The sequence below is a fragment of the Oncorhynchus keta genome, chromosome 20, assembly GCF_023373465.1.
Source record: "Oncorhynchus keta strain PuntledgeMale-10-30-2019 chromosome 20, Oket_V2, whole genome shotgun sequence".
Lineage (NCBI taxonomy): Eukaryota > Metazoa > Chordata > Actinopteri > Salmoniformes > Salmonidae > Oncorhynchus > Oncorhynchus keta.
Window position 1 is genome coordinate 35,974,725 of NC_068440.1, and position 24,968 is coordinate 35,999,692.

Here is a 24,968-nt window from a genome sequence, read left to right on the forward strand (position 1 = left end):
GTCCAAAGCAGTGCACTATATAGCAAATAGGGTGCCATATTGGAAACAGTGTGTGCCTCCTGCCAGTCCTGTCCCTGTAATGTCTGATGGTGGGGGAGTTTGGCTCTGCAGAACCGAAAGAGAAGGAGGGGGAGGAGGAGGGGGGGAGGAGTGTGACTGATGTGTGTGAATTGGATGAGAAGGAGATGTTAATGGAGGGTAATGGGGAGTTTTGGGATAATGACAGCAGACCGTTCTTCCCAGTGAAGGTGGCCTGGGAGCAGAATGGGATGATGCTAGAGTTTGTTAGCATCACTAGTGATAGCATCACGTCATCGTACTGGAAAGACAAGAAATGGAGTTAACATGTATAAAACTCTCCCAATTGTGTTCTGGGACAGGTGTTAGTAATGTTCAGATAATGTTGATATCAATCATGTGTAAGTAAAAAGAGACCCTCTCAATCTAGGAGCTCAGATGCAATAATGTAATAACCTGATAACCAACGTTTCAACAGACAAGCTGTCTTCATCAGGGTATAATGAGAAACACTGTGGGTCACTAGTTTATACAGTGTCAAAGAACACACACAGGTGTCTGTAATCATGGCCAGGTGTGGCCTGATATCATAAATATTCTATTTGCACTGGTAGATAGATATATTATGATATTTTAGGAAATTAAACAAATATCTTGTCTTCAAACTTACTCTTTATGAATGTTTTATCTTTCTTCCAGGTATCTCCTCCACACCAGAGCCTTTGGACAACCAGAATGAAGACAAGAACATAGTGAAGGACCTTCTGACATCAGACGACTCAACCATCTCAGACCTCTCCCCAGACACGGAGTCCTGTCCCAAAGCAGACCCCTCCACCAAGACAGACCCCTCCACCAAGACAGACCCCTCTACCAAGACAGACCCCTCTACCAAGACAGACCCCTCTACCAAGACAGACCCCTCCACCAAGACAGACCCCTCTACCAAGACAGACCCTCTACCAAGACAGACCCCTCTACCAAGACAGACCCCTCTACCAAGACAGACCCCTCCACCAAGACAGACCCCTCTACCAAGACAGACCCCTCTACCAAGACAGACCCCTCTACCAAGACAGACCCCTCTACCAAGACAGACCCCTCCACCAAGACAGACCCCTCCACCAAGACAGACCCCTCCACCAAGACAAACCCCTCTACCAAGACAGACCCCTCCACCAAGACAGACCCCTCCACCAAGACAGATGCTAGACCAGGCACCCCTGGGTCTGGCACCAGCCCCCATCCCAAAAAAGGAGGTACATTATTCAACACGTGGCCTGTGCTCAGAACAGCTCTGAGACCCACTGAGAGACATACTGTAACCAGGAAGATAAGGAAATAGCATGGGGGACATCCAGTGTGAGGTGTACAGTTTGGTAGCTGTTGAAGCTATGTGAGGGGAGAACCATTCAGGCATTCATGTCTGTGGACGGGTGAAAGGTTCCTCAGACTAATCTAATGGATCTTCAGCCATTACAGACTCAATCAGACAGATGGCAGTGGGTGAACTACACATCTTCATTTGTTAGGGGAGTGGTGGACGGTATAGAGGGGGAGGGACGAGAGCCTTGTGTTGGGACAGGACTTTCAGGCTTAGGGAGTTTCCCTAAACCTTCCCCAGCATATCTCTCTAGACACCAGCCTTGTCTCTCCAGACTCCAGGTTTGTCTCTCCAGACTCCAGGTTTGTCTCTCCAGACACCAGGTTTGTCTCTCCAGACACCAGGTTTGTCTCTCCAGACTCCAGGTTTGTCTCTCCAGACTCCAGGTTTGTCTCTCCAGACACCAGGTTTGTCTCTCCAGACACCAGGCTTGTCTCTCCAGACACCAGGTTTGTCTCTCCAGACACCAGGTTTGTCTCTCCAGACACCAGGTTTGTCTCTCCAGACACCAGGTTTGTCTCTCCAGACACCAGGTTTGTCTCTCCAGACTCCAGGTTTGTCTCTCCAGACTCCAGGTTTGTCTCTCCAGACACCAGGTTTGTCTCTCCAGACTCCAGGTTTGTCTCTCCAGACTCCAGGTTTGTCTCTCCAGACTCCAGGTTTGTCTCTCCAGACTCCAGGCTTGTCTCTCCAGACACCAGGTTTGTCTCTCCAGACACCAGCCTTGTCTCTCCAGACCAGGCTTGTCCAGCCCAGACGCCAGTCCTGGCTGTGAGACGCCCTCCTGGCCAGACCAGGTTTGTCTCCCAGACTGGCTTGACGCCCGTCCTGGCTCCAGACACCAGGCCCGTCCTGGCTCCAGACAGAGCCAGTCCTGGCTGTGAGACGCCCGTCCTGGCTGTGAGACGCCCGTCCAGAGACGCCAGTCCTGGCTGTGAGACGCCCGTCCTGGCTGTGAGACGCCCGTCCTGGCTGTGAGACGCCAGTCCTGGCTGAGACGCCAGTCCTGGCTGTGAGACGCCCGTCCTGGCTGTGAGACGCCCGTCCTGGCTGTGAGACGCCAGTCCTGGCTGTGAGACGCCAGTCCTGGCTGTGAGACGCCCGTCCTGGCTGTGAGACGCCAGTCCTGGCTGTGAGACGCCCGTCCTGGCTGTGAGACGCCAGTCCTGGCTGTGAGACGCCCGTCCTGGCTGTGAGACGCCCGTCCTGGCTGTGAGACGCCAGTCCTGGCTGTGAGACGCCAGTCCTGGCTGTGAGACGCCCGTCCTGGCTGTGAGACGCCCGTCCTGGCTGTGAGACGCCCGTCCTGGCTGTGAGACGCCAGTCCTGGCTGTGAGACGCCAGTCCTGGCTGTGAGACGCCCGTCCTGGCTGTGAGACGCCAGTCCTGGCTGTGAGACATACAGTCCTGGCTGTGAGACGCCCGTCCTGGCTGTGAGACGCCCGTCCTGGCTGTGAGACGCCCGTCCTACATGATGACGCCCGTCCTGGCTGTGAGACGCCCGTCCTGGCTGTGAGACGCCCGTCCTGGCTGTGAGACGCCCGTCCATACATGAGACGCCAGTCCTGGCTGTGACATCCTGGCATGAGACGCCAGTCCTGGCTGTGAGACGCCATACATCCTGGCTGTGAGACGCCAGTCCTGGCTGTGAGACGCCCATCCTGGCTGTGAGACGCCCGTCCTGGCTGTGAGACGCCCGTCCTGGCATACGCCAGTCCTGGCTGTGAGACGCCCGTCCTGGCAGACGCCCGTCCTGGCTGTGAGACGCCCATCCTGGCTGTGAGATCCTGGCTGTGAGACGCCCGTCCTGGCTGTGAGACGCCCATCCTGGCTGTGAGACGCCAGTACAGGAATTCACCCTTTGATTGTGGTGGTGGGAGGAAAGAGTTGTTGCTATAGTGACGGCCGCAGCTCTTGCTGCAAGGCCCTCTCAGGTTGGCGGCATACATATGACATACATATGGCATACATATGACATACATATGACATACATATGACATACATATGACATACATATGGCATACATATGACATACATATGACATACATATGACATACATATGACATACATATGACATAGCATGGGACTCCAGAAAGAAGACCCAGGGCCCCGTTTCCAATGAAGACATATTTTAGGCCGAGGCTGAAACAGGATCTGAAATTAATATAAATATCCTTCATCTTATGTTTGTGTTTATCAAAGAGGATCAGGGAAAACACCAGTCTCAACGTCAACAGTGAAGAGGCGACTCCGGGATGCTGGCCTTCGAGGCAGAGTTCCTCTGTCCAGTGTCTGTATTCTTTTGCCCATCTTAATCTTTCATTTTTATTGGCCAGTCTGAGATATGGCTTTTTCTTTGCAACTCTTTCTAGAAGGGCAGCATCTTCACTGTTGACGTTGAGACTGATGTTTTGCAGGTACTATTTAATGAAGCTCTTTCTAATTAGCCTTTTAAAATGATCAACTTGCACAGCGTGCCATTGGAACACAGGAGTGATGTTGCGGATCATGGTCCTCTGTTCGTCTATGTAGATATTCCATTAAAAATCAGCTGTTTCCAGCTACAATATTCATTTACAACATTAACAATGTCTACACTGTATTTCTGATCAATTTTATCTGATTTTAATGGGCAAAGAAATGTGCTTTCCTTTCAAAAACAAGGACATTTCTAAGCGACCCCAAACTTTTGAACGGTAGTGTGTGTATGACATCACTCCGTAGTTTAGAATTGATGCAGGAATTGTTTCAGCTACGTGACCTCTCTCATACTAGTACACTCTACATGACAGGTGTGATCAGCCGTTTGGTGCATTGATATTTTAGGTAAAAATAAATGTATATCTGATGCATAGTTGTTTTTCTCTCTGCCTAGATGGGTTGATGACAGAGCAACGACAGAAGCTGGCGAAGGAGCGGAGGGAGGAGAGGGCCAAATACATTGGTAAGCCCTAAAGGAAAATAAGCTATAGAGAAATGTGTTTTCTGTTATCATGTGTGACATGTTGGGCTTGTCTGGTATGGAGGCCAAAGAGACTCAGCTAGTCATGTCTAGGGAAGCGTCCAAAATGGCACCCTATCCCAGGGCCCTGGTCAAAAGTAGTGCGCTATAAAGGGAATAGGGTGCCATTTGGATTCCTGACACAAGGCAGAGATATAGAAGGTATGGAATAAACCAATAGACACTGTAGCCTTCAATATGTTTACATTTACATTACATTTAAGTCATTATATACAAAATTTTGTATTACACTACCCTGAACTGTCCGCCTGTCTTTAACCATTGGCCTCTCTTACATTGTATTACTCTGTCATGGGGGTTCTGTCATGGGGGTTCTACCATTAGGGGTTCTGTCATGGGGGTTCTGTCATGGGGGTTCTACCATTAGGGGTTCTGTCATGGGGGTTCTGCCATGGGGGTTCTACCATTAGGGGTTCTGCCATGGGGGTTCTGTCATGGGGGTTCTGTCATGGGGGTTCTACCATTAGGGGGGTTCTGCCATGGGGGTTCTACCATTAGGGGTTCTACCATTAGGGGTTCTGCCATGGGGGTTCTGCCATGGGGGTTCTGTCATGGGGGTACTGCCATGGGGGTTCTGTCATGGGGGTTATGTCATGGGGGTTCTACCATGAGGGTTCTGCCATTGGGGGTTCTACCATTGGGGGTTCTGCCATTGGGGGTTCTGTTATGGGTGTTCTGCCATGGGGGTTCTGCCATGGGGGTTCTGCCATGGGTGTTCTGCCATGGGGGTTCTGCCATGAGGGTTCTGCCATGGGGGTTCTGTCATGGGGGTTCTACCATTAGGGGTTCTGTCATGGGGGTTCTGCCATGGGGGTTCTGTCATGAGCGTTCTGCCATGAGGGTTCTGCCATGGGTTTCTGAGGGTTCCATGAGGGTTCTGCCATAAGAGTTCTGCCATGGGGGTTCTGCCATGGGGGTTCTGTCATGGGGTTCTGCCATGGGGTTTTGCCATGAGGGTTCTGGGGTTCTGTCATGGGGGTTCTGCCATGGGGGTTCTGCCATGGGGGTTCTGCCATGGGGGTTCTGCCATGAGGGTTCTGTCATGGGGGTTCTGCCATGAGGGTTCTGCCATGGGGGTTCTGCCATGGGGGTTCTGTCATGGGGGTTCTGTCATGGGGGTTCTGTCATGGGGGTTCTGCCATGAGGGTTCTGTCATGGGGGTTCTGCCATGGGTTTTTTTCTTTCTAATGATTGATGGATATTGATTATTGCTGTTGTCTTCTCATTTTGCTGCTTCAGAACAGCAAACTCAGCTGCAAGGTAAGGCTACTCTATACGGCTCTATATAAGATCAGCGTTGGTAACATCCGTTGTTATCAGCAACAGTCATGCTTTTCTCCACATCTCCACCTTGTGGTTGGGATGCAATGTATTTTTATTTCTGTCTGCTTCTGAACAGTCTTTTTCTTTCTCGTTCATGAATCAGTTTTGTTGCTTTCTGGATGTTGACCTGTTGTTGTCCACTGGGAACCTTTACAACATCCTGTTTGTCTCTGAGAAGAAGAATGATCAGATAGTTCAGTTATACGAGTCCCTCATCATGTTTTCTCTTTCCTGTCTTCATTGTGTGGAGATTTGCCTTTCACCTAATTTGTTCCTGTCCATTATACGTGTTTGCATGTGTACTTTGCATCATTTTGTTGGATCATTGTAAAGTCTTTCCAGTATAGATTTTTCTTGACTTTATATGTTTTCAGGTTCTATTTTTATGTCAAGGTATTGTGTGATCTTATTATCAACTCAGAGACAGTACACTATAATTTCCCCACAGCCTCATTCCATAGCATTGGCTCAAGCCCCTTGCTTGTACACTCAACCCAAAGCCTGTGCAATCAATCCAATCCAAGGTATTCTGTGAGCTTGTTTTCAACTCTACATGCAGTACATCGGATCCCTTAACGATGGCCCAAGCGCGCCCCCTCTCCCTGTACGCTGAGGTCAAAGCTTCAGTAACCAACTGACCAATCAGAGGACGTCTCCCACTGAGCCGTCCCATAGTCCCCCTGGGGCGAGGCGTGAAAAATGTGTAGTGATTACTGTGAACTGACCCGCCGTGCCTCAGACAGATTAGATGCAATTACTCATTTCATTAGATTCATTATAATCGCCATGCCAACGGAATCATTTCAGAAGCCAACCAATGGAAGAAGCCTTTTCTTTACCTGATAATTCCCTATGGGCCCTGATCAAAAGTAGTGCACTATATAGTGAATAGGGTGAATAGGGTGTCATTAGCCATAGGACTCTGGTCAAAAGTAGTGCCCTATATAGTGAATAGGGTGTCATTGGCCATAGGACTCTGGTCAAAAGTAGTGCACTAGATAGTGAATAGGGTGCCATTTGGAACAATCTCTCTGTCTGTCCAGATGTTAGATATGAATCTCATATGGACTACAGACTGCAAATGTTTAGATCTCACTTCATCAAGCGTTTATGGTTGGATATACTACAGTATGTATACTGTATGTTTATGGTTGGATGTACGACAGTATGTATACTGTATGTTTATGGTTGGATGTACTACAGTATGTATACTGTATGTTTATGGTTGGATATACTACAGTATGTATACTGTGTTTATGGTTGGATGTACGACAGTATGTATACTGTATGTTTATGGTTGGATGTACTACAGTATGTATACTGTATGTTTATGGTTGGATATACTACAGTATGTATACTGTGTTTATGGTTGGATGTACTACAGTATGTATACTGTGTTTATGGTTGGATGTACTACAGTATGTATACTGTATGTTTATGGTTGGATATACTACAGTATGTATACTGTATGTTTATGGTTGGATATACTACAGTATGTATACTGTATGTTTATGGTTGGATGTACTACAGTATGTATACTGTACTGATGATGACATGCTGAGAATAAAGGAACACGTGATTATCATCCATACTCATCCGTTGAACCACATATGAGAGAGAACACGACGTACATTTAACCATGGGGCTGTTATGTAAAGGCCATTGTGTATGAAGCTGTAGTAATGCCAGTACAATATGAAAGTGCATGCACTCAATGTATTTAGCCAATGTATTTCTGCCAATCAGATGTACTGAAAATGAATATAATACGATTTTATTCCATGATGGAGACATGGAGAAAGTGTTGTCTTTGTGGATGGGGGTGCAGACAGACTAGACTATTCTACCTCTTAACATAGAGAACGGCTAGGGATGGACTGGTGAACAGAATACAAATTAGGACCTCGTCTTCTAACATCAAACACTCATGTATTTCGTTCAATGTTTTAATATTCCGGAATGAGGATTGCATGCTTTATTAAAAACATCTCACATTCATCCATTCAACACTGAGCTTCATCCAAAAAACCTCTTCACACGTATCCTGCCCCTCACCATGCTAGTCTTTAACAACACATGTGTATTGGAAGTAGGTCCACATGCAGAGGACTGCAAAACAGGAAATGCCACTCTGAGATACAGAACACATGTGGCGTGTCTACCTCAGGGGAGGCCCAATGAGCTGAGAGGACACAGCTGGTGCACAGCATGCTGGGAGTTTAAACAAAGCAGTATCATTGTATTTTAATTGTGGCTGTCAGAAATGAGACGCAGACTGTGGAGTGAAACTCAGTATCTGCTAGAGGGCACTAATAAAACACAGTGGGACCCTACTACTACTACTACTACTACTATTGCTGTCTACTACTACTACTACTACTATTGCTGTCTACTACTACTACTACTACTACTACTACTATTGCTGTCTACTACTACTACTACTACTACTACTACTACTACTGCTGTCTACTACTACTACTACAACTACTACTGCTGTCTACTACTACTATTCTCTGCTGTCTACTACTACAACTACTACTACTATTCTCTACTACTACTACTACTAATATTACTATTACTACTACTACTATTGCTGTCTACTACTACTACTGCTACTACTGCTGTCTACTACTACTACTACTACTACTATTGGTGTCTACTACTACTACTACTACTACTGCTGTCTACTACTACTACTACTACTACTATTGGTGTCTACTACTACTACTACTACTACTACTACTACTGGTGTCTACTACTACTACTACTACTATTGGTGTCTACTACTACTACTACTACTACTGCTGTCTACTACTACTACTACTACTACTACTAATATTACTATTACTACTACTACTACTGCTGTCTACTACTACTACTACTACTACTGCTACTACTGCTGTCTACTACTACTACTACTATTGCTGTCTACTACTGCTACTACTGCTGTCTACTACTACTACTACTGCTGTCTACTACTACCACTACTACTGTCTACTACTTGTACTACTGCTGCTACTGCTACTGCTACTAATACTGTCTACTACTTGTACTACTGCTGCTACTGCTACTAATACTACTACTACTACACATCATGACAAAGCAAAAACAGATTTTTAGAAATGTTTGCAAATAAACATTTAAATTAATCCATTATAGAATGAGGCTGTAACACTTTTTTTTTTAAGTCAAGAGGTCTGAATAATTTCAGAACATTAAAATAAATAAAAATAAATCATTTGAAATAAAAAAAATCTAAAAAACCCTGTACCCGTTCCTCCCGTTGTCGAGCGACTAAGAAGGCCCAGTGGCTGGAGAAGGAGGCGAAGGCGAGGCGTCTGAGGGAGAGCCAGCTGGAGGAACGTAGGAGGAGGCTGGAGGACCAGAGACTGAAGCTTGAGAAACGCAGAGCCCTCCTGGAAGAGAAACAGATGCAGAAACTAGAGAAGAACAAGGTGGGGACTGGAGGAGGGTCACCTTCAAGATCTCTCTGTTGCTCAAGTGTTGTGTTCAGTTTTGTAGGTAGTTTTGTTACAGGCTAGGGGACAGCATACTGTACCTAAGTGTATATCTTTGCTACCTGGTAAAGCTCCGGCCTTATATCAGCTTACTGGTCACCATAACAACACCCACCATGTGAGGCATGACAGAGCCCAGTAGGTATATCTCACTGGTCAATAACAACACCCACCCGAGCACACCGCTCCAGCAGGTATATCTCACTGGTCACCATAACAACACCCACCCGTAGCACTCGCTCCAGTAGGTATATCTCACTGGTCACCATAACAACACCCACCCGTAGCACTCGCTCCAGTAGGTATATCTCACTGGTCACCATAACTTTACCCACCCGAGCACTCGCTCCAGCAGGTATATCTCACTGGTCACCATAACAACACCCACCCGTAGCATTTCGCTCCAGCAGGTATATCTCACTGGTCACCATAACAACACCCACCCGGACGGCACGCTCCAGCAGGTATTTCACTGGTCAAATAAGAACACCCACCGTAGCACTCGCTCCAGTAGGTATATCTCACTGGTCACCATAACAACACCCACCCGTAGCACTCGCTCCAGCAGGTATATCTCACTGGTCACCATAACAACACCCACCCGTAGCACTCGCTCCAGCAGGTATATCTCACTGGTCACCATAACAACACCCACCCGTAGCACGCGCTCCAGCAGGTATATCTCACTGGTCACCATAACAACACCCACCCGTAGCACTCGCTCCAGCAGGTATATCTCACTGGTCACCATAACAACACCCACCCGTAGCACGCGCTCCAGCAGGTATATCTCACTGGTCACCATAACAACACCCACCCGTAGCACTCGCTCCAGTAGGTATATCTCACTGGTCACCATAACAACACCCACCCGTAGCACTCGCTCCAGTAGGTATATCTCACTGGTCACCATAACAACACCCACCCGTAGCACGCGCTCCAGCAGGTATATCTAACTGGTCACCATAACAACACCACCCTAGCACTGTCTCCAGCAGGTATATCTCACTGGTCACCATAACAACACCCACCCGTAGCACTGCTGCCAGTAGGTATATCTCACTGGTCACCATAACAACACAAAACCAGATTTTTAGAAATGTCCAGCAGGTAAATATCTAACTGGTCATCCATAACAACACCCACCCGTAGCACTTTTTCCAGCAGGTATATCTCACTGGTCACCATAACAACACCCACCCGTAAACGCGCTCCAGCAGGTATATCTCACTGGTCACCATAACAACACCCACCCGTAGCACGCGCTCCAGCAGGTATATCTCACTGGTCACCATAACAACACCCACCCGTAGCACGCGCTCCAGCAGGTATATCTCACTGGTCACCATAAGGAGGCACCCACCAGAGACTGAAGCTCCAGCAGGTATATCTCACTGGTCACCATAACAACAGACCCGCAGAAACTCGCTCCAGCAGGTATATCTCACTGGTCACCATAACAAGACCCACCCGTAGCACTCGCTCCAGTAGGTATATCTCACTGGTCACCATAACAACACCCAAGTGTATATCTTTGCACGTAAAGCTCCAGCAGGTATATCTCACTGGTCACCATAACAACACCCACCCGTAGCACTCGCTCCAACAGGTATATCTCACTGGTCACCATAACAACACCCACCCGTAGCACTCGCTCCAGTAGGTATATCTCACTGGTCACCATAACAACACCCACCCGTAGCACTCGCTCCAGTAGGTATATCTCACTGGTCACCATAACAACACCCACCCGTAGCACTCGCTCCAGCAGGTATATCTCACTGGTCACCATAACAACACCCACCCGTAGCACTCGCTCCAGCAGGTATATCTCACTGGTCATCCCCAACCAACACCTTATTTGTCCGCCTTTCCTTCCAGTTCTCTGCTGCCAGTGACTGGAACGAACTGCAAAAATCTCCCAAAGTTGGAGACTTATATCTCCCTCACTAACTTTAAGCATCAGCTATCTGCGCAGCTTACCGATCGTTGCAGCTGTACACAGCCCATCCAACTACAGTGGGGCAAAAAAGTATTTAGTCAGCCACCAATTGTGCAAGTTCTCCCACTTAAAAAGATGAGAGAGGCCTGTAATTTTCATCATAGGTACACTTCAACTATGACAGACAAAATGAGAAAAAAAAATCAGAAAATCACATTGTAGGATTTTTTTATGAATTTATTTGCAAATTATGGTGGAAAATAAGTATTTGGTCACTGTATCTAAGCATTTGCTGATTGCAAATATAGAAACTTAGCTTTTGCTTTGTGGGGACAAGGTCACAGGGTACATATACATATAGTGGTTGGAGGTTGTAGAAACATTACACGTTGAGGTCCTCAGTAGCTGTTTGAGTGAGTCAAAGTTTTGTCTCCCTTTTACCCCGCCACAGGAGCGCTACGAGGCGGCCATCAGGAAGTCAACCAAAAAGACTTGGGCTGAGATCCGTCAGCAGAGATGGTCCTGGGCTGGAGGCCTCAACCAGACCTCGCGCAGACAAAGTGAGCAGCACTGGAACCACAAAGAACCTCCTAGAACCACATAGAACCTCATAGAACCACATATTACTACATAGACCCGAACCACCTAGGACCCTATGATGTCTCGTACAACTGCTCACACAGTTCCCTCATTGAGCAGCATAGAACAGGACAGAGACGTTCTAGACTAACTAATGTTGATTTACAGTGTCCTACAGTTAGGGTGTCGAAGGGGTGGGATTGTAATTTGGTTTAGGGGTGGTAGAGTTCTCATCTGAGCACTATTACAATAGCTAGATGAGTCATTATATAATTCATGTTTACTAACAATATGTTGCCTATGGGTAGACTAGATTTGTATTGATCCTTCTCATCTGAACTGTTTCTCAGACTCTAGATTCTAACTGTTCAGTAGAATCCAGATATAGGAGACAGAGGGGAATATGTGGAAGGCGTCATATAAATGTTTCATTAGACTTGCTGTGTGAACTGCAAAGTGTTGAGTTTATCACAGAGCTGTGAGGAACATTCTCAACGTTCAGTATGCCAACTGTCTCCTACAGTACACTATGCCGCTCAGTCCAACGATGACTCAAGCTTGTGAAAGGCAGGCCTTCTCTTGGATTGTGACGATGTCAGGAGCCTTCTCTCCTCTCTGAAGTCTAAATAAGAATGTGTGTGTGTCTGTGTGTGTGTGTGTGTGTTTTTGTTTGTTTGTGTTTGTTTGTTTCTTAGTCTTTGTAGTTCAAATCAAACAATCTATACCACTTGGTGTTCTCTAGAAAGATTTGTTTCTGGGTTTTAGACGCCATCTGTTTCTGGGGTTTAGACGCCATTTGTTTCTGGGGTTTAGACGCCATTTGTTTCTGGGGTTTAAACGCCATTTGTTTCTGGGGTTTAGACGCCATTTGTTTCTGGGGTTTAGACGCCATTTGTTTCTGGGGTTTAGACGGCATTTGTTTCTGGGGTTTAGACGCCATTTGTTTCTGGGGTTTAGACGGCATTTGTTTCTGGGGTTTAGACGACATTTGTTTCTGGGGTTTAGACACCATTTGTTTCTGGGGTTTAGACGGCATTTGTTTCTGGGGTTTAGACGACATTTGTTTCTGGGGTTTAGACGCCATTTGTTTCTGGGGTTTAGACGCCATTGGTTTCTGGGGTTTAGACGCCATTTGTTTCTGGGGTTTAGACGCCATTTGTTTCTGGGGTTTAGACGCCATTTGTTTCTGGGGTTTAGACGCCATCTGTTTCTGGGGTTTAGACGCCATTTGTTTCTGGGGTTTAGACGCCATTTGTTTCTGGGGTTTAGACGCCATTTGTTTCTGGGGTTTAGACGCCATTTGTTTCTGGGGTTTAGACATTTGCTGGGGTTTAGACGCCATTTGTTTCTGGGGTTTAGACGCCATTTGTTTCTGGGGTTTAGACGCCATTTGTTTCTGGGGTTTAGACGCCATTGTTTCTGGGGTTTAGACGCCATTTGTTTCTGGGGTTTAGACGCCATTTGTTTCTGGGGTTTAGACGCCATTTGTTTCTGGGGTTTAGACGCCATATTTGTTTCTGGGGTTTAGACGCCATTTGTTTCTGGGGTTTAGACGCCATTTGTTTCTGGGGTTTAGACGCCATCTGTTTCTGGGGTTTAGACGCCATTTGTTTCTGGGGTTTAGACGCCATTTGTTTCTGGGGTTTAGACGCCATTTGTTTCTGGGGTTTAGACGCCATCTGTTTCTGGGGTTTAGACGCCATTTGTTTCTGGGGTTTAGACGCCATTTGTTTCTGGGGTTTAGACGCCATTTGTTTCTGGGGTTTAGACGCCATTTGTTTCTGGGGTTTAGACGCCATTTGTTTCTGGGGTTTAGACGCCATTTGTTTCTGGGGTTTAGACGCCATTTGTTTCTGGGGTTTAGACGCCATTTGTTTCTGGGGTTTAGACGCCATTTGTTTCTGGGGTTTAGACGCCATTTGTTTCTGGGGTTTAGACGCCATCTGTTTCTGGGGTTTAGACGCCATTTGTTTCTGGGGTTTAGACACCATTTGTTTCTGGGGTTTAGACACCATTTGTTTCTGGGGTTTAGACACCATTTGTTTCTGGGGTTTAGACGCCATTTGTTTCTGGGGTTTAGACGCCATTTGTTTCTGGGGTTTAGACGCCATTTGTTTCTGGGGTTTAGACGCCATTTGTTTCTGGGGTTTAGACGCCATTTGTTTCTGGGGTTTAGACGCCATTTGTTTCTGGGGTTTAGACGCCATTTGTTTCTGGGGTTTAGACGCCATTTGTTTCTGGGGTTTAGACGCCATTTGTTTCTGGGGTTTAGACGCCATTTGTTTCTGGGGTTTAGACACCATTTGTTTCTGGGGTTTAGACACCATTTGTTTCTGGGGTTTAGACGCCATCTGTTTCTGGGGTTTACATTTACATTTACATTTAAGTCATTTAGCAGACGCTTAGACTTCCCTAAACTACAATGATCAGTGAATCAATGAATCAGTAAATCAGTGAATGATGTGGTCCCACTCTGCTATAAGCTCTGTCAACTGCATGATCCAGACAGACAGACAGACAGACAGACAGACAGACAGACAGACAGACAGAGGGCGAGCTCATCGACACTAGGCCTACGTCTACAGTACAGACAGACAGACAGAGACAGACAGACAGAGGGCGAGCTCATCGACACTAGGCCTACGTCTACAGTACAGACAGACAGACAGAGACAGACAGAGGGCGAGCTCATCGACACTAGGCCTACGTCTACAGTACAGACAGACAGACAGAGACAGACAGAGGGCGAGCTCATCGACACTAGGCCTACGTCTACAGTACAGACAGAGACAGACAGAGGGCGAGCTCATCGACACTAGGCCTACGTCTACAGTACAGACAGAGACAGACAGAGGGCGAGCTCATCGACACACGTCTACAGTACAGACAGACAGACAGAGGGCGAGCTCATCGACACTAGGCCTACGTCTACAGTACAGACAGACAGACAGAGACAGACAGAGGGCGAGCTCATCGACACTAGGCCTACGTCTACAGTACAGACAGACAGACAGAGACAGACAGAGGGCGAGCTCATCGACACTAGGCCTACGTCTACAGTACAGACAGACAGACAGACAGACAGAGAGCTCATCGACACTAGACGTCTACAGTACAGACAGAGACAGACAGAGGGCGAGCTCATCGACACTAGGCCTACGTCTACAGTACAGACAGAGACAGACAGAGGGCGAGCTCATCGACACTAGGCCTACGTCTACAGTACAGACAGACAGACAGAGGGCGAGCTCATCGACACTAGGCCTACGTCTACAGTACAGACAGACAGACAGAGGGCGAGCTCATCGACACTAGGCCTACGTCTACAGTACAGACAGACAGACAGAGACAGACAGAGGGCGAGCTCATCGACACTAGGCCTACGTCTACAGTACAGACAGACAGACAGAGACAGACAGAGGGCGAGCTCATCGACACTAGGCCTACGTCTACAGTACTGACAGAGACAGACAGAGGGCGAGCTCATCGACACTAGGCCTACGTCTACAGTACAGACAGAGACAGACAGAGGGCGAGCTCATCGACACTAGGCCTACGTCTACAGTACAGACAGACAGACAGAGGGCGAGCTCATCGACACTAGGCCTACGTCTACAGTACAGACAGACAGACAGAGACAGACAGAGGGCGAGCTCATCGACACTAGGCCTACGTCTACAGTACAGACAGACAGACAGAGGGCGAGCTCATCGACACTAGGCCTACGTCTACAGTACAGACAGACAGACAGAGGGCGAGCTCATCGACACTAGGCCTACGTCTACAGTACAGACAGAGACAGACAGAGGGCGAGCTCATCGACACTAGGCCTACGTCTACAGTACAGACAGACAGACAGAGGGCGAGCTCATCGACACTAGGCCTACGTCTACAGTACAGACAGACAGACAGAGGGCGAGCTCATCGACACTAGGCCTACGTCTACAGTACAGACAGACAGACAGAGGGCGAGCTCATCGACACTAGGCCTACGTCTACAGTACAGACAGACAGACAGAGGGCGAGCTCATCGACACTAGGCCTACGTCTACAGTACAGACAGACAGACAGAGACAGACAGAGGGCGAGCTCATCGACACTAGGCCTACGTCTACAGTACAGACAGACAGACAGAGGGCGAGCTCATCGACACTAGGCCTACGTCTACAGTACAGACAGACAGACAGACAGAGGGCGAGCTCATCGACACTAGGCCTACGTCTACAGTACAGACAGACAGACAGAGGGCGAGCTCATCGACACTAGGCCTACGTCTACAGTACAGACAGACAGACAGAGGGCGAGCTCATCGACACTAGGCCTACGTCTACAGTACAGACAGAGGGCTAGCTCATCGACACTAGGCCTACGTCTACAGTACAGACAGAGACAGACTGAGACAGACAGAGGGCGAGCTCATCGACACTAGGCCTACGTCTACAGTACAGACAGACAGACAGAGGGCGAGCTCATCGACACTAGGCCTACGTCTACAGTACAGACAGAGACAGACAGAGGGCGAGCTCATCGACACTAGGCCTACGTCTACAGTACAGACAGAGACAGACAGAGGGCAGCTCATCGACACTAGGCCTACGTCTACAGTACAGACAGACAGACAGAGGGCGAGCTCATCGACACTAGGCCTACGTCTACAGTACAGACAGAGACAGACAGAGGGCGAGCTCATCGACACTAGGCCTACGTCTACAGTACAGACAGACAGACAGAGGGCGAGCTCATCGACACTAGGCCTATGTCTACAGTACAGACAGAGACAGACAGAGGGCGAGCTCATCGACACTAGGCCTACGTCTACAGTACAGACAGAGACAGACAGAGGGCGAGCTCATCGACACTAGGCCTACGTCTACAGTACAGACAGAGACAGACAGAGGGCGAGCTCATCGACACTAGGCCTACGTCTACAGTACAGACAGAGACAGACAGAGGGCGAGCTCATCGACACTAGGCCTACGTCTACAGTACAGACAGACAGACAGAGGGCGAGCTCATCGACACTAGGCCTACGTCTACAGTACAGACAGAGACAGACAGAGGGCGAGCTCATCGACACTAGGCCTACGTCTACAGTACAGACAGAGACAGACAGAGGGCGAGCTCATCGACACTAGGCCTACGTCTACAGTACAGACAGACAGACAGAGGGCGAGCTCATCGACACTAGGCCTATGTCTACAGTACAGACAGAGACAGACAGAGGGCGAGCTCATCGACACTAGGCCTACGTCTACAGTACAGACAGAGACAGACAGAGGGCGAGCTCATCGACACTAGGCCTACGTCTACAGTACAGACAGAGACAGACAGAGGGCGAGCTCATCGACACTAGGCCTACGTCTACAGTACAGACAGACAGACAGAGGGCGAGCTCATCGACACTAGGCCTACGTCTACAGTACAGACAGAGACAGACAGAGGGCGAGCTCATCGACACTAGGCCTACGTCTACAGTACAGACAGAGGGCGAGCTCATCGACACTAGGCCTACGTCTACAGTACAGACAGAGACAGACAGAGGGCGAGCTCATCGACACTAGGCCTACGTCTACAGTACAGACAGAGGGCGAGCTCATCGACACTAGGCCTACGTCTACAGTACAGACAGAGGGCGAGCTCATCGACACTAGGCCTACGTCTACAGTACAGACAGAGGGCGAGCTCATCGACACTAGGCCTACGTCTACAGTACAGACAGAGGGCGAGCTCAGACACTACGCCTACGTCTACAGTACAGACAGAGGGCGAGCTCATCGACACTAGGCCTACGTCTACAGTACAGACAGAGGGCGAGCTCATCGACACTAGGCCTACGTCTACAGTACAGACAGACAGACAGAGGGCGAGCTCATCGACACTAGGCCTACGTCTACAGTACAGACAGAGGGCGAGCTCATCGACACTAGGCCTACGTCTACAGTACAGACAGAGACAGACAGAGGGCGAGCTCATCGACACTAGGCCTACGTCTACAGTACAGACAGAGGGCGAGCTCATCGACACTAGGCCTACGTCTACAGTACAGACAGACAGACAGAGGGCGAGCTCATCGACACTAGGCCTACGTCTACAGTACAGACAGAGGGCTAGCTCATCGACGCTAGGCCTACGTCTACAGTACAGACAGAGGGCTAGCTCATCGACACTAGGCCTACGTCTACAGTACAGACAGAGGGCGAGCTCATCGACACTAGGCCTACGTCTACAGTACAGACAGACAGACAGAGGGCGAGCTCATCGACACTAGGCCTACGTCTACAGTACAGACAGACAGACAGAGGGCGAGCTCATCGACACTAGGCCTACGTCTACAGTACAGACAGACAGACAGAGGGCGAGCTCATCGACACTAGGCCTACGTCTACAGTACAGACAGACAGACAGAGGGCGAGCTCATCGACACTAGGCCTACGTCTACAGTACAGACAGACAGACAGAGACAGACAGAGGGCGAGCTCATCGACACTAGGCCTACGTCTACAGTACAGACAGAGGGCGAGCTCATCGACACTAGGCCTACGTCTACAGTACAGACAGAGAGCTCATCGACACTAGGACGTCTACAGTACAGACAGAGGGCGAGCTCATCGACACTAGGCCTACGTCTACAGTACAGACAGAGGGCGAGCTCATCGACACTAGGCCTACGTCTACAGTACAGACAGAGGGCGAGCTCATCGACACTAGGCCTACGTCTACAGTACAGACAGAGGGCGAGCTCATCGACACTAGGCCTACGTCTACAGTACAGACAGAGGGCGAGCTCATCGACACTAGGCCTACGTCTACAGTACAGACAGACAGACAGAGGGCGAGCTCATCGACACTAGGCCTACGTCTACAGTACAGACAGAGGGCGAGCTCATCGACACTAGGCCTACGTCTACAGTACAGACAGAGACAGACAGAGGGCGAGCTCATCGACACTAGGCCTACGTCTACAGTACAGACAGAGGGCGAGCTCATCGACACTAGGCCTACGTCTACAGTACAGACAGACAGACAGAGGGCGAGCTCATCGACACTAGGCCTACGTCTACAGTACAGACAGAGGGCTAGCTCATCGACACTAGGCCACGACAGTACAGACAGAGGGCTAGCTCATCGACACTAGGCCTACGTCTACAGTACAGACAGAGGGCGAGCTCAGACACTAGGCCACGACAGTACAGACAGACAGACAGAGGGCGAGCTCATCGACACTAGGCCTACGTCTACAGTACAGACAGACAGACAGAGGGCGAGCTCATCGACACTAGGCCTACGTCTACAGTACAGACAGACAGACAGAGGGCGAGCTCATCGACACTAGGCCTACGTCTACAGTACAGACAGACAGACAGAGACAGACAGAGGGCGAGCTCATCGACACTAGGCCTACGTCTACAGTACAGACAGAGGGCGAGCTCATCGACACTAGGCCTACGTCTACAGTACAGACAGAGACAGACAGAGGGCGAGCTCATCGACACTAGGCCTACGTCTACAGTACATCCTTGGGTTCCCCACCCCGCCAGCCTTTTGAACAGTTGTTGTCTGTTGCGTTCTCTCTGGTGCAGGCAGATGTTCGGCCTCCACTGTCAACATACCGAGACAGGTGGACCCTGTCATTAACAACAGGCTGTCCAAGTCCTCTGCAACCCTCTGGAACTCCCCCAACAGAAGTAAGGATGACCGACCCGCGTCAATGTCCACCAGGCCTTTATATCAGTCCCCCTCCTCCCCTCCTCCCCACTCCCTTCTCCTCTCAGATCCTCCTTACTACCTGGTTTTAGTTTTAACTGTGGCCTGGTGGCCTGCCTGCCTGCCTGTTGCCTGGTGACCAATCATTTCCTATCCTTACAACACTACATTACCCGTCTCACATCCCCGATCTCGTGTGCATCATGGTTTTGTTGATTAGTTGTTGTTGATTGATTTACCTTCTTCTCTCTGAATTTTTGACCAGACATCTATATTATTCCATATTTTGTGATCATTTTTTCCCTCTATTGGTGTGTATGGGTTTCTGTCACTTCAGTCATGACACCCTTCTATTCCACACTCTTTGGTTGTCCTCCACTCTGCTGTTGGTCATAAGCTGTGCTGGTTTGGAGGTGGTGGTGGTAGAGGAGGTGGTGGTGGTGGTGGTAGAGGAGGTGGTGGTGGTGGTGGTGGAGGTGGTGGTGGTGGAGGAGGTGGTGGTGGTGGTGGTAGAGGAGGTGGTGGTGGTAGAGGAGGTGGTGGAGGTGGTGGTAGAGGTGGTGGTGGTGGTGGTGGTGGTGGTGGTGGTAGAGGAGGTGGTGGTGGTAGAGGTGGTGGTGGAGGTGGTGGTGGTGGTGGTGGTGGTGGTGGTGGTGGTAGAGGAGGTGGTGGTGGTGGTGGTAGAGGAGGTGGTGGTGGTAGAGGTGGTGGTGGAGGTGGTGGTGGTGGTGGTGGTGGTAGAGGAGGTGGTGGAGGTGGTGGTGGTGGTGGTGGTGGTGGTAGAGGAGGTGGTGGTGGTAGAGGAGGTGGTGGAGGTGGTGGTGGTGGTGGTGGTGGTGGTAGAGGAGGTGGTGGTGGTGGTGGTGGTGGTGGTGGTGGTGGTAGAGGAGGTGGTGGTGGTAGAGGTGGTGGTAGAGGAGGTGGTGGTGGTAGAGGTGGTGGTGGAGGTGGTGGTGGTGGTGGTGGTAGAGGAGGTGGTGGTGGTGGTGGAGGTGGTGGTGGTGGTGGTGGTGGTAGAGGAGGTGGTGGGGGTGGTAGAGGTGGTGGTGGTAGAGGTGATAGAGGAGGTGGTAAAGGTGGTAGAGATGTGATGGTAGAGGTGATAGAGGAGATCGTAAAGGTGGTAGAGATGTGGTGGTAGAGGTGATAGAGGAGGTGGTAAAGGTGGTAGAGGTGTGGTGGTGGTAGAGATGTGGTGGTGGAGGTGGTAGAGATGTAGAGGTGTGGTGGTGGAGGTGTGGTAGAGTTGATAGAGGTGTGGTGGTGGAGGTGTGGTAGAGTTGATAGAGGTGTGGAGGAGGTCGGTAGAGGTGTGGTGGTAGAGGTGAGGGGGTGGTAGAGGAGGTGGTGGAGTTGGTGGTGGTGTGGTTCAGTGGGCATGGCATGGTGTGGTTCGGTGGTGGTGGTAGAAGTGGTTCGGTGGTCATGATGGCATGGTGTGGTTCGGTGGTGGTGGTAGAAGTGGTTCGGTGGTCATGATGGCATGGTGTGGTTTGGCGGTGGTGGTAGAGGTGGTGGTGTGGTTCAGTGGTCATGATGGCATGGTGTGGTTCAGTGGTCATGATGGCATGGTGTGGTTCAGTGGTCATGATGGCATGGTGTGGTTCAGTGGTCATGATGGCATGGTGTGGTTCAGTGGTCATGATGGCATGGTGTGGTTCAGTGGTCATGATGGCATGGTGTGGTTCAGTGGTCATGATGGCATGGTGTGGTTCAGTGGTCATGATGGCATGGTGTGGTTCAGTGGTGGTAGAGGTGTGGTGGTGGTGGTAGAGGTGGTGGTGTGGTTCGGTGGTCATGATGGCTTGGTGTGGTTCAGTGGTTATGATGGCATGGTGTGGTTCAGTGGTCATGATGGCATGGTGTGGTTCAGTGGTCATGATGGCTTGGTGTGGTTCGGTGGTGGTGGTGATGGGGATTGTAATGTGACTGTGGCTAATGTTTCATCTAATGCTAAGGATTCTCCTTTTTGGTTTGGAAGAAGACGAGTGTAATATCAATGGTCTGATAATGTAATGTAATTGGTCGGATAATGTAATGTAAATGGTCGGATAATGTAATGTAAATGGTTGAATAATGTAATATCAATGGTCGGATAATGTCATGTAATTGGCCGGATAATGTAATGTAATTGGTCGGATAATGTAATGTAATTGGTCGGATAATGTAATGTCAATGGTTGGATAATGTAATATCAATGGTCGGATAATGTAATGTAAATGGTCGGATAATGTAATATCAATGGTCGGATAATGTAATGTAATTGGTTGGATAATGTAATGTAATTGGTCGGATAATGTAATGTAATTGGCCGGATAATGTAATGTCAATGGTCGGACAATGTAATGTAATTGGTCGGATAATGTCATGTAATTGGTCGGATAATGTAATGTCAATGGTCGGATAATGTAATGTCAATGGTCGGATAATGTAATGTCAATGGTCAGATAATGTAATGTCAATGGTCGGATAATGTAATGTAAATGGTCGGATAATGTAATGTAAATGGTCGGATAATGTAATGTAAATGGTCGGATAATGTAATGTAATTGGTCAGGATAATGTAATGTAAATGGTCGGATAATGTAATGTAATTGGTCAGGATAATGTAATGTAAATGGTTGGATAATGTAATGTAATTGGTCGGATAATGTAATGTCAATGGTCGGATAATGTAATTGGTCAGGATAATGTCATGTAAATGGTCGGATAATGTAATGTAAATGATCAAATAGTGTAATGTAGATAGATAGTGTAATGTAAATGATCAAATAGTGTAATGTAGATAGATAGTGTAATGTAAATGATCAAATAATGTAATGTAGATAGATAGTGTAATGTAGATAGATAGTGTAATGTAGATAGATAGTGTAATGTAGATAGATAGTGTAATGTAAATGATCAGATAGTGTAATGTAGATAGATAGTGTAATGTAGATAGATAGTGTAATGTAGATAGATAGTGTAATGTAGATAGATAGTGTAATGCAGATAGATAGTGTAATGTAGATAGATAGTGTAATGTCAATGGTCAGATAGTATATTGTAAATGGTGTGGTGGTTCATTTCTTTACTATCAAATGAGGAGAGACAAACTTATCACACAAGTCAGAGTTATACTTAAACTAAATCTTGGTTAGTGAGAGTTTTGCGATGGCTGGTCGACAAATCACCCTCAGATGATTAGTTGAGACAAAAGTACAAAGGTATTTTATAACCAAGATACACCCCTTTCAACCGACATGACGAACACCAGATATATAGAATGGGTCACAGGGTTACGATTTGTATGAAAGATACATATAATTCATAGCAGACAGTATCTGCTGTAAAAACACTCATCTTTGTCTACAGACCAGAGTCTGGCCCTGGGGTCATCTCTCCCTGGTACCATATAGAACAGAAACATTAACTCATGCTCTGGAATGCTCTTTAGGTTTTATCACCCAAAAGACATCATCAATCTCCTGTCAGTGTTATCTCCCAGAGGCCCATCCTCAGTAGAACACACACACAATAGTTATACGAATACTCTATTCTGTTACATAAAACAACAATTTGATGCAATAAAAGTATTATAAAATAATCCTGCAATTTTCCACCATAATGGTCAGATAGTGTCATGTAAGTGGTCGGGTAGTCATTGATGAACTCTTTATCTAGTTATCACATGTGCAGTAATAACATGTGGAGAGGAGATCTTAGGTAGGGGAGATCTTAGATGGAGATCTTAGGTGGAAGAGATCTTAGATAGAGGAGATTAGGTAGGGGAGATCTTAGATGGAGATCTTAGGTGGAAGAGATCTTAGAGGAGATTAGGTAGGGGAGATCTTAGATGGAGATCTTAGACGGAGGAGATCTTAGACGGAGGAGATCTTAGATGGAGGAGATCATAGATGGAGGAGATCATAGATGGAGGAGATCTTAGATGGAGGAGATCTTAGATGGAGGAGATCTTAGATGGAGGAGATCTTAGATGGAGGAGATCTTAGGCGGATGAGATCTTGGATGGAGGAGATCTTAGGCGGAGGAGATCTTTGATGGAGGAGATCTTTGATGGAGGAGATCTTGGATGGAGGAGATCTTAGGTGGAGAAGATCTTAGTTAGAGGAGATCTTAGGTAGAGGAGATCTTAGGTAGAGGAGATCTTAGATAGAGGAGATCGTAGGTAGAGGAGATCGTAGGTAGAGGAGATCTTAGGTAGAGGAGATCTTAGGTAGAGGAGATCTTAGGTAGAGGAGATCTTAGGTAGAGGAGATCTTAGGTAGAGGAGATCTTAGGTAGAGGAGATCTTAGGTAGAGGAGATCTTAGGTAGAGGAGATCTTAGATGGAGGAGATCTTAGGTGGAAGAGATCTCTTAGGTGGAAGAGATCTTAGGTGGAAGAGATCTTAGGTGGAAGAGATCTTAGGTGGAAGAGATCTTAGGTGGAAGAGATCTTAGATAGAGGAGATCTTAGATGGAGATCTTAGGTAGAGGAGATCTTAGATAGAGGAGATCTTAGATAGAGGAGATCTTAGGTAGAGGAGATCTTAGGTAGAGGAGATCTTAGGTAGAGGAGATCTTAGGTAGAGGAGATCTTAGGTAGAGGAGATCTTAGGTAGAGGAGATCTTAGATAGAGGAGATCTTAGGTAGAGGAGATCTTAGGTAGAGGAGATCTTAGGTAGAGGAGATCTTAGGTAGAGGAGATCTTAGGTAGAGGAGATCTTAGGTAGAGGAGATCTTAGGTAGAGGAGATCTTAGGTAGAGGAGATCTTAGGTAGAGGAGATCTTAGGTAGAGGAGATCTTAGGTAGAGGAGATCTTAGGTAGAGGAGATCTTAGGTAGAGGAGATCTTAGATAGAGGAGATCTTAGATAGAGGAGATCTTGGGTAGAGGAGATCTTGGGTAGAGGAGATCTTGGATGGAGGAGATCTTGGATGGAGGAGATCTTAGGTGGAGGAGATCTTAGGTAGAGGAGATCTTAGGTAGAGGAGATCTTAGGTAGAGGAGATCTTAGGTAGAGGAGATCTTAGGTAGAGGAGATCTTAGGTAGAGGAGATCTTAGGTAGAGGAGATCTTATGTAGAGGAGATCTTAGGGAGAGGAGATGTTAGGTAGAGTAGATCTTAGGTAGAGAGGTCATCAGGTTGCTATAATATATGTCATTAGCTCGTCATCCATTCTTTTTGAAGGCTGTCCAAGTCCTCTTCCACCCTTTGGATCTCCGCCATCAGAAGTTGTCATGTCACTCATAACTGACTACACGCAGTCAGCTTTTATTGATCTTCCCGAACAAATTCAATACTCAGTCAAGTCAATACTAAATACTTGACACAGAATGTCCTCTCTTCAGCAGACTGATATTTTACAGGATCTGCCATATGAAATCCAGTCAACTAGGCAGTTCAAATGTTCTGGCTGTGGGATATACGTAGGCCTATAAAAGCCTGATGGTTTTTTAGAGCCCCATGACTTATCTACCAGGTGTTCACTGTAT

General features: G+C 47.9%; 2 protein-coding genes across 18 annotated transcripts in view; both read left to right on the top strand.

Moving 5' to 3' along the window:
* Positions 1-2,140, top strand: part of LOC127909977 (putative uncharacterized protein DDB_G0290521) — a 43,077-nt gene extending 40,937 nt beyond the window's left edge. The window contains exons 2-3 of one of the 11 annotated variants that reach the window (XR_008073199.1): positions 718-1,809; positions 1,852-2,130. Coding sequence is in view for 1 of the 11 variants with exons in the window: in XM_052472757.1 (XP_052328717.1) it covers positions 718-1,319 (602 nt within the window). In the remaining 10 variants the exon portion in view is untranslated. Of the gene's footprint in view, positions 1-717 lie in introns of all 11 variants that reach the window. The other 10 variants (XR_008073202.1, XR_008073206.1, XR_008073207.1 and 7 more) reach the window with 10 other exon arrangements.
* Positions 2,141-3,197: 1,057 nt separating this feature from the next.
* Positions 3,198-24,968, top strand: part of LOC118380761 (MAP7 domain-containing protein 1-like) — a 40,860-nt gene continuing 19,089 nt past the window's right edge. The window contains exons 1-5 of one of the 7 annotated variants that reach the window (XM_052472752.1): positions 3,198-4,346; positions 5,664-5,684; positions 9,039-9,202; positions 11,659-11,767; positions 19,367-19,471. In XM_052472752.1, the coding sequence (XP_052328712.1) occupies positions 4,250-4,346; positions 5,664-5,684; positions 9,039-9,202; positions 11,659-11,767; positions 19,367-19,471 (496 nt within the window). In that variant the 5' untranslated portion in view covers positions 3,198-4,249. The remainder of the gene's footprint in view (positions 4,347-5,663; positions 5,685-9,038; positions 9,203-11,658; positions 11,768-19,366; positions 19,472-24,968) is intronic. The other 6 variants (XM_052472751.1, XM_052472750.1, XM_052472753.1 and 3 more) reach the window with 6 other exon arrangements.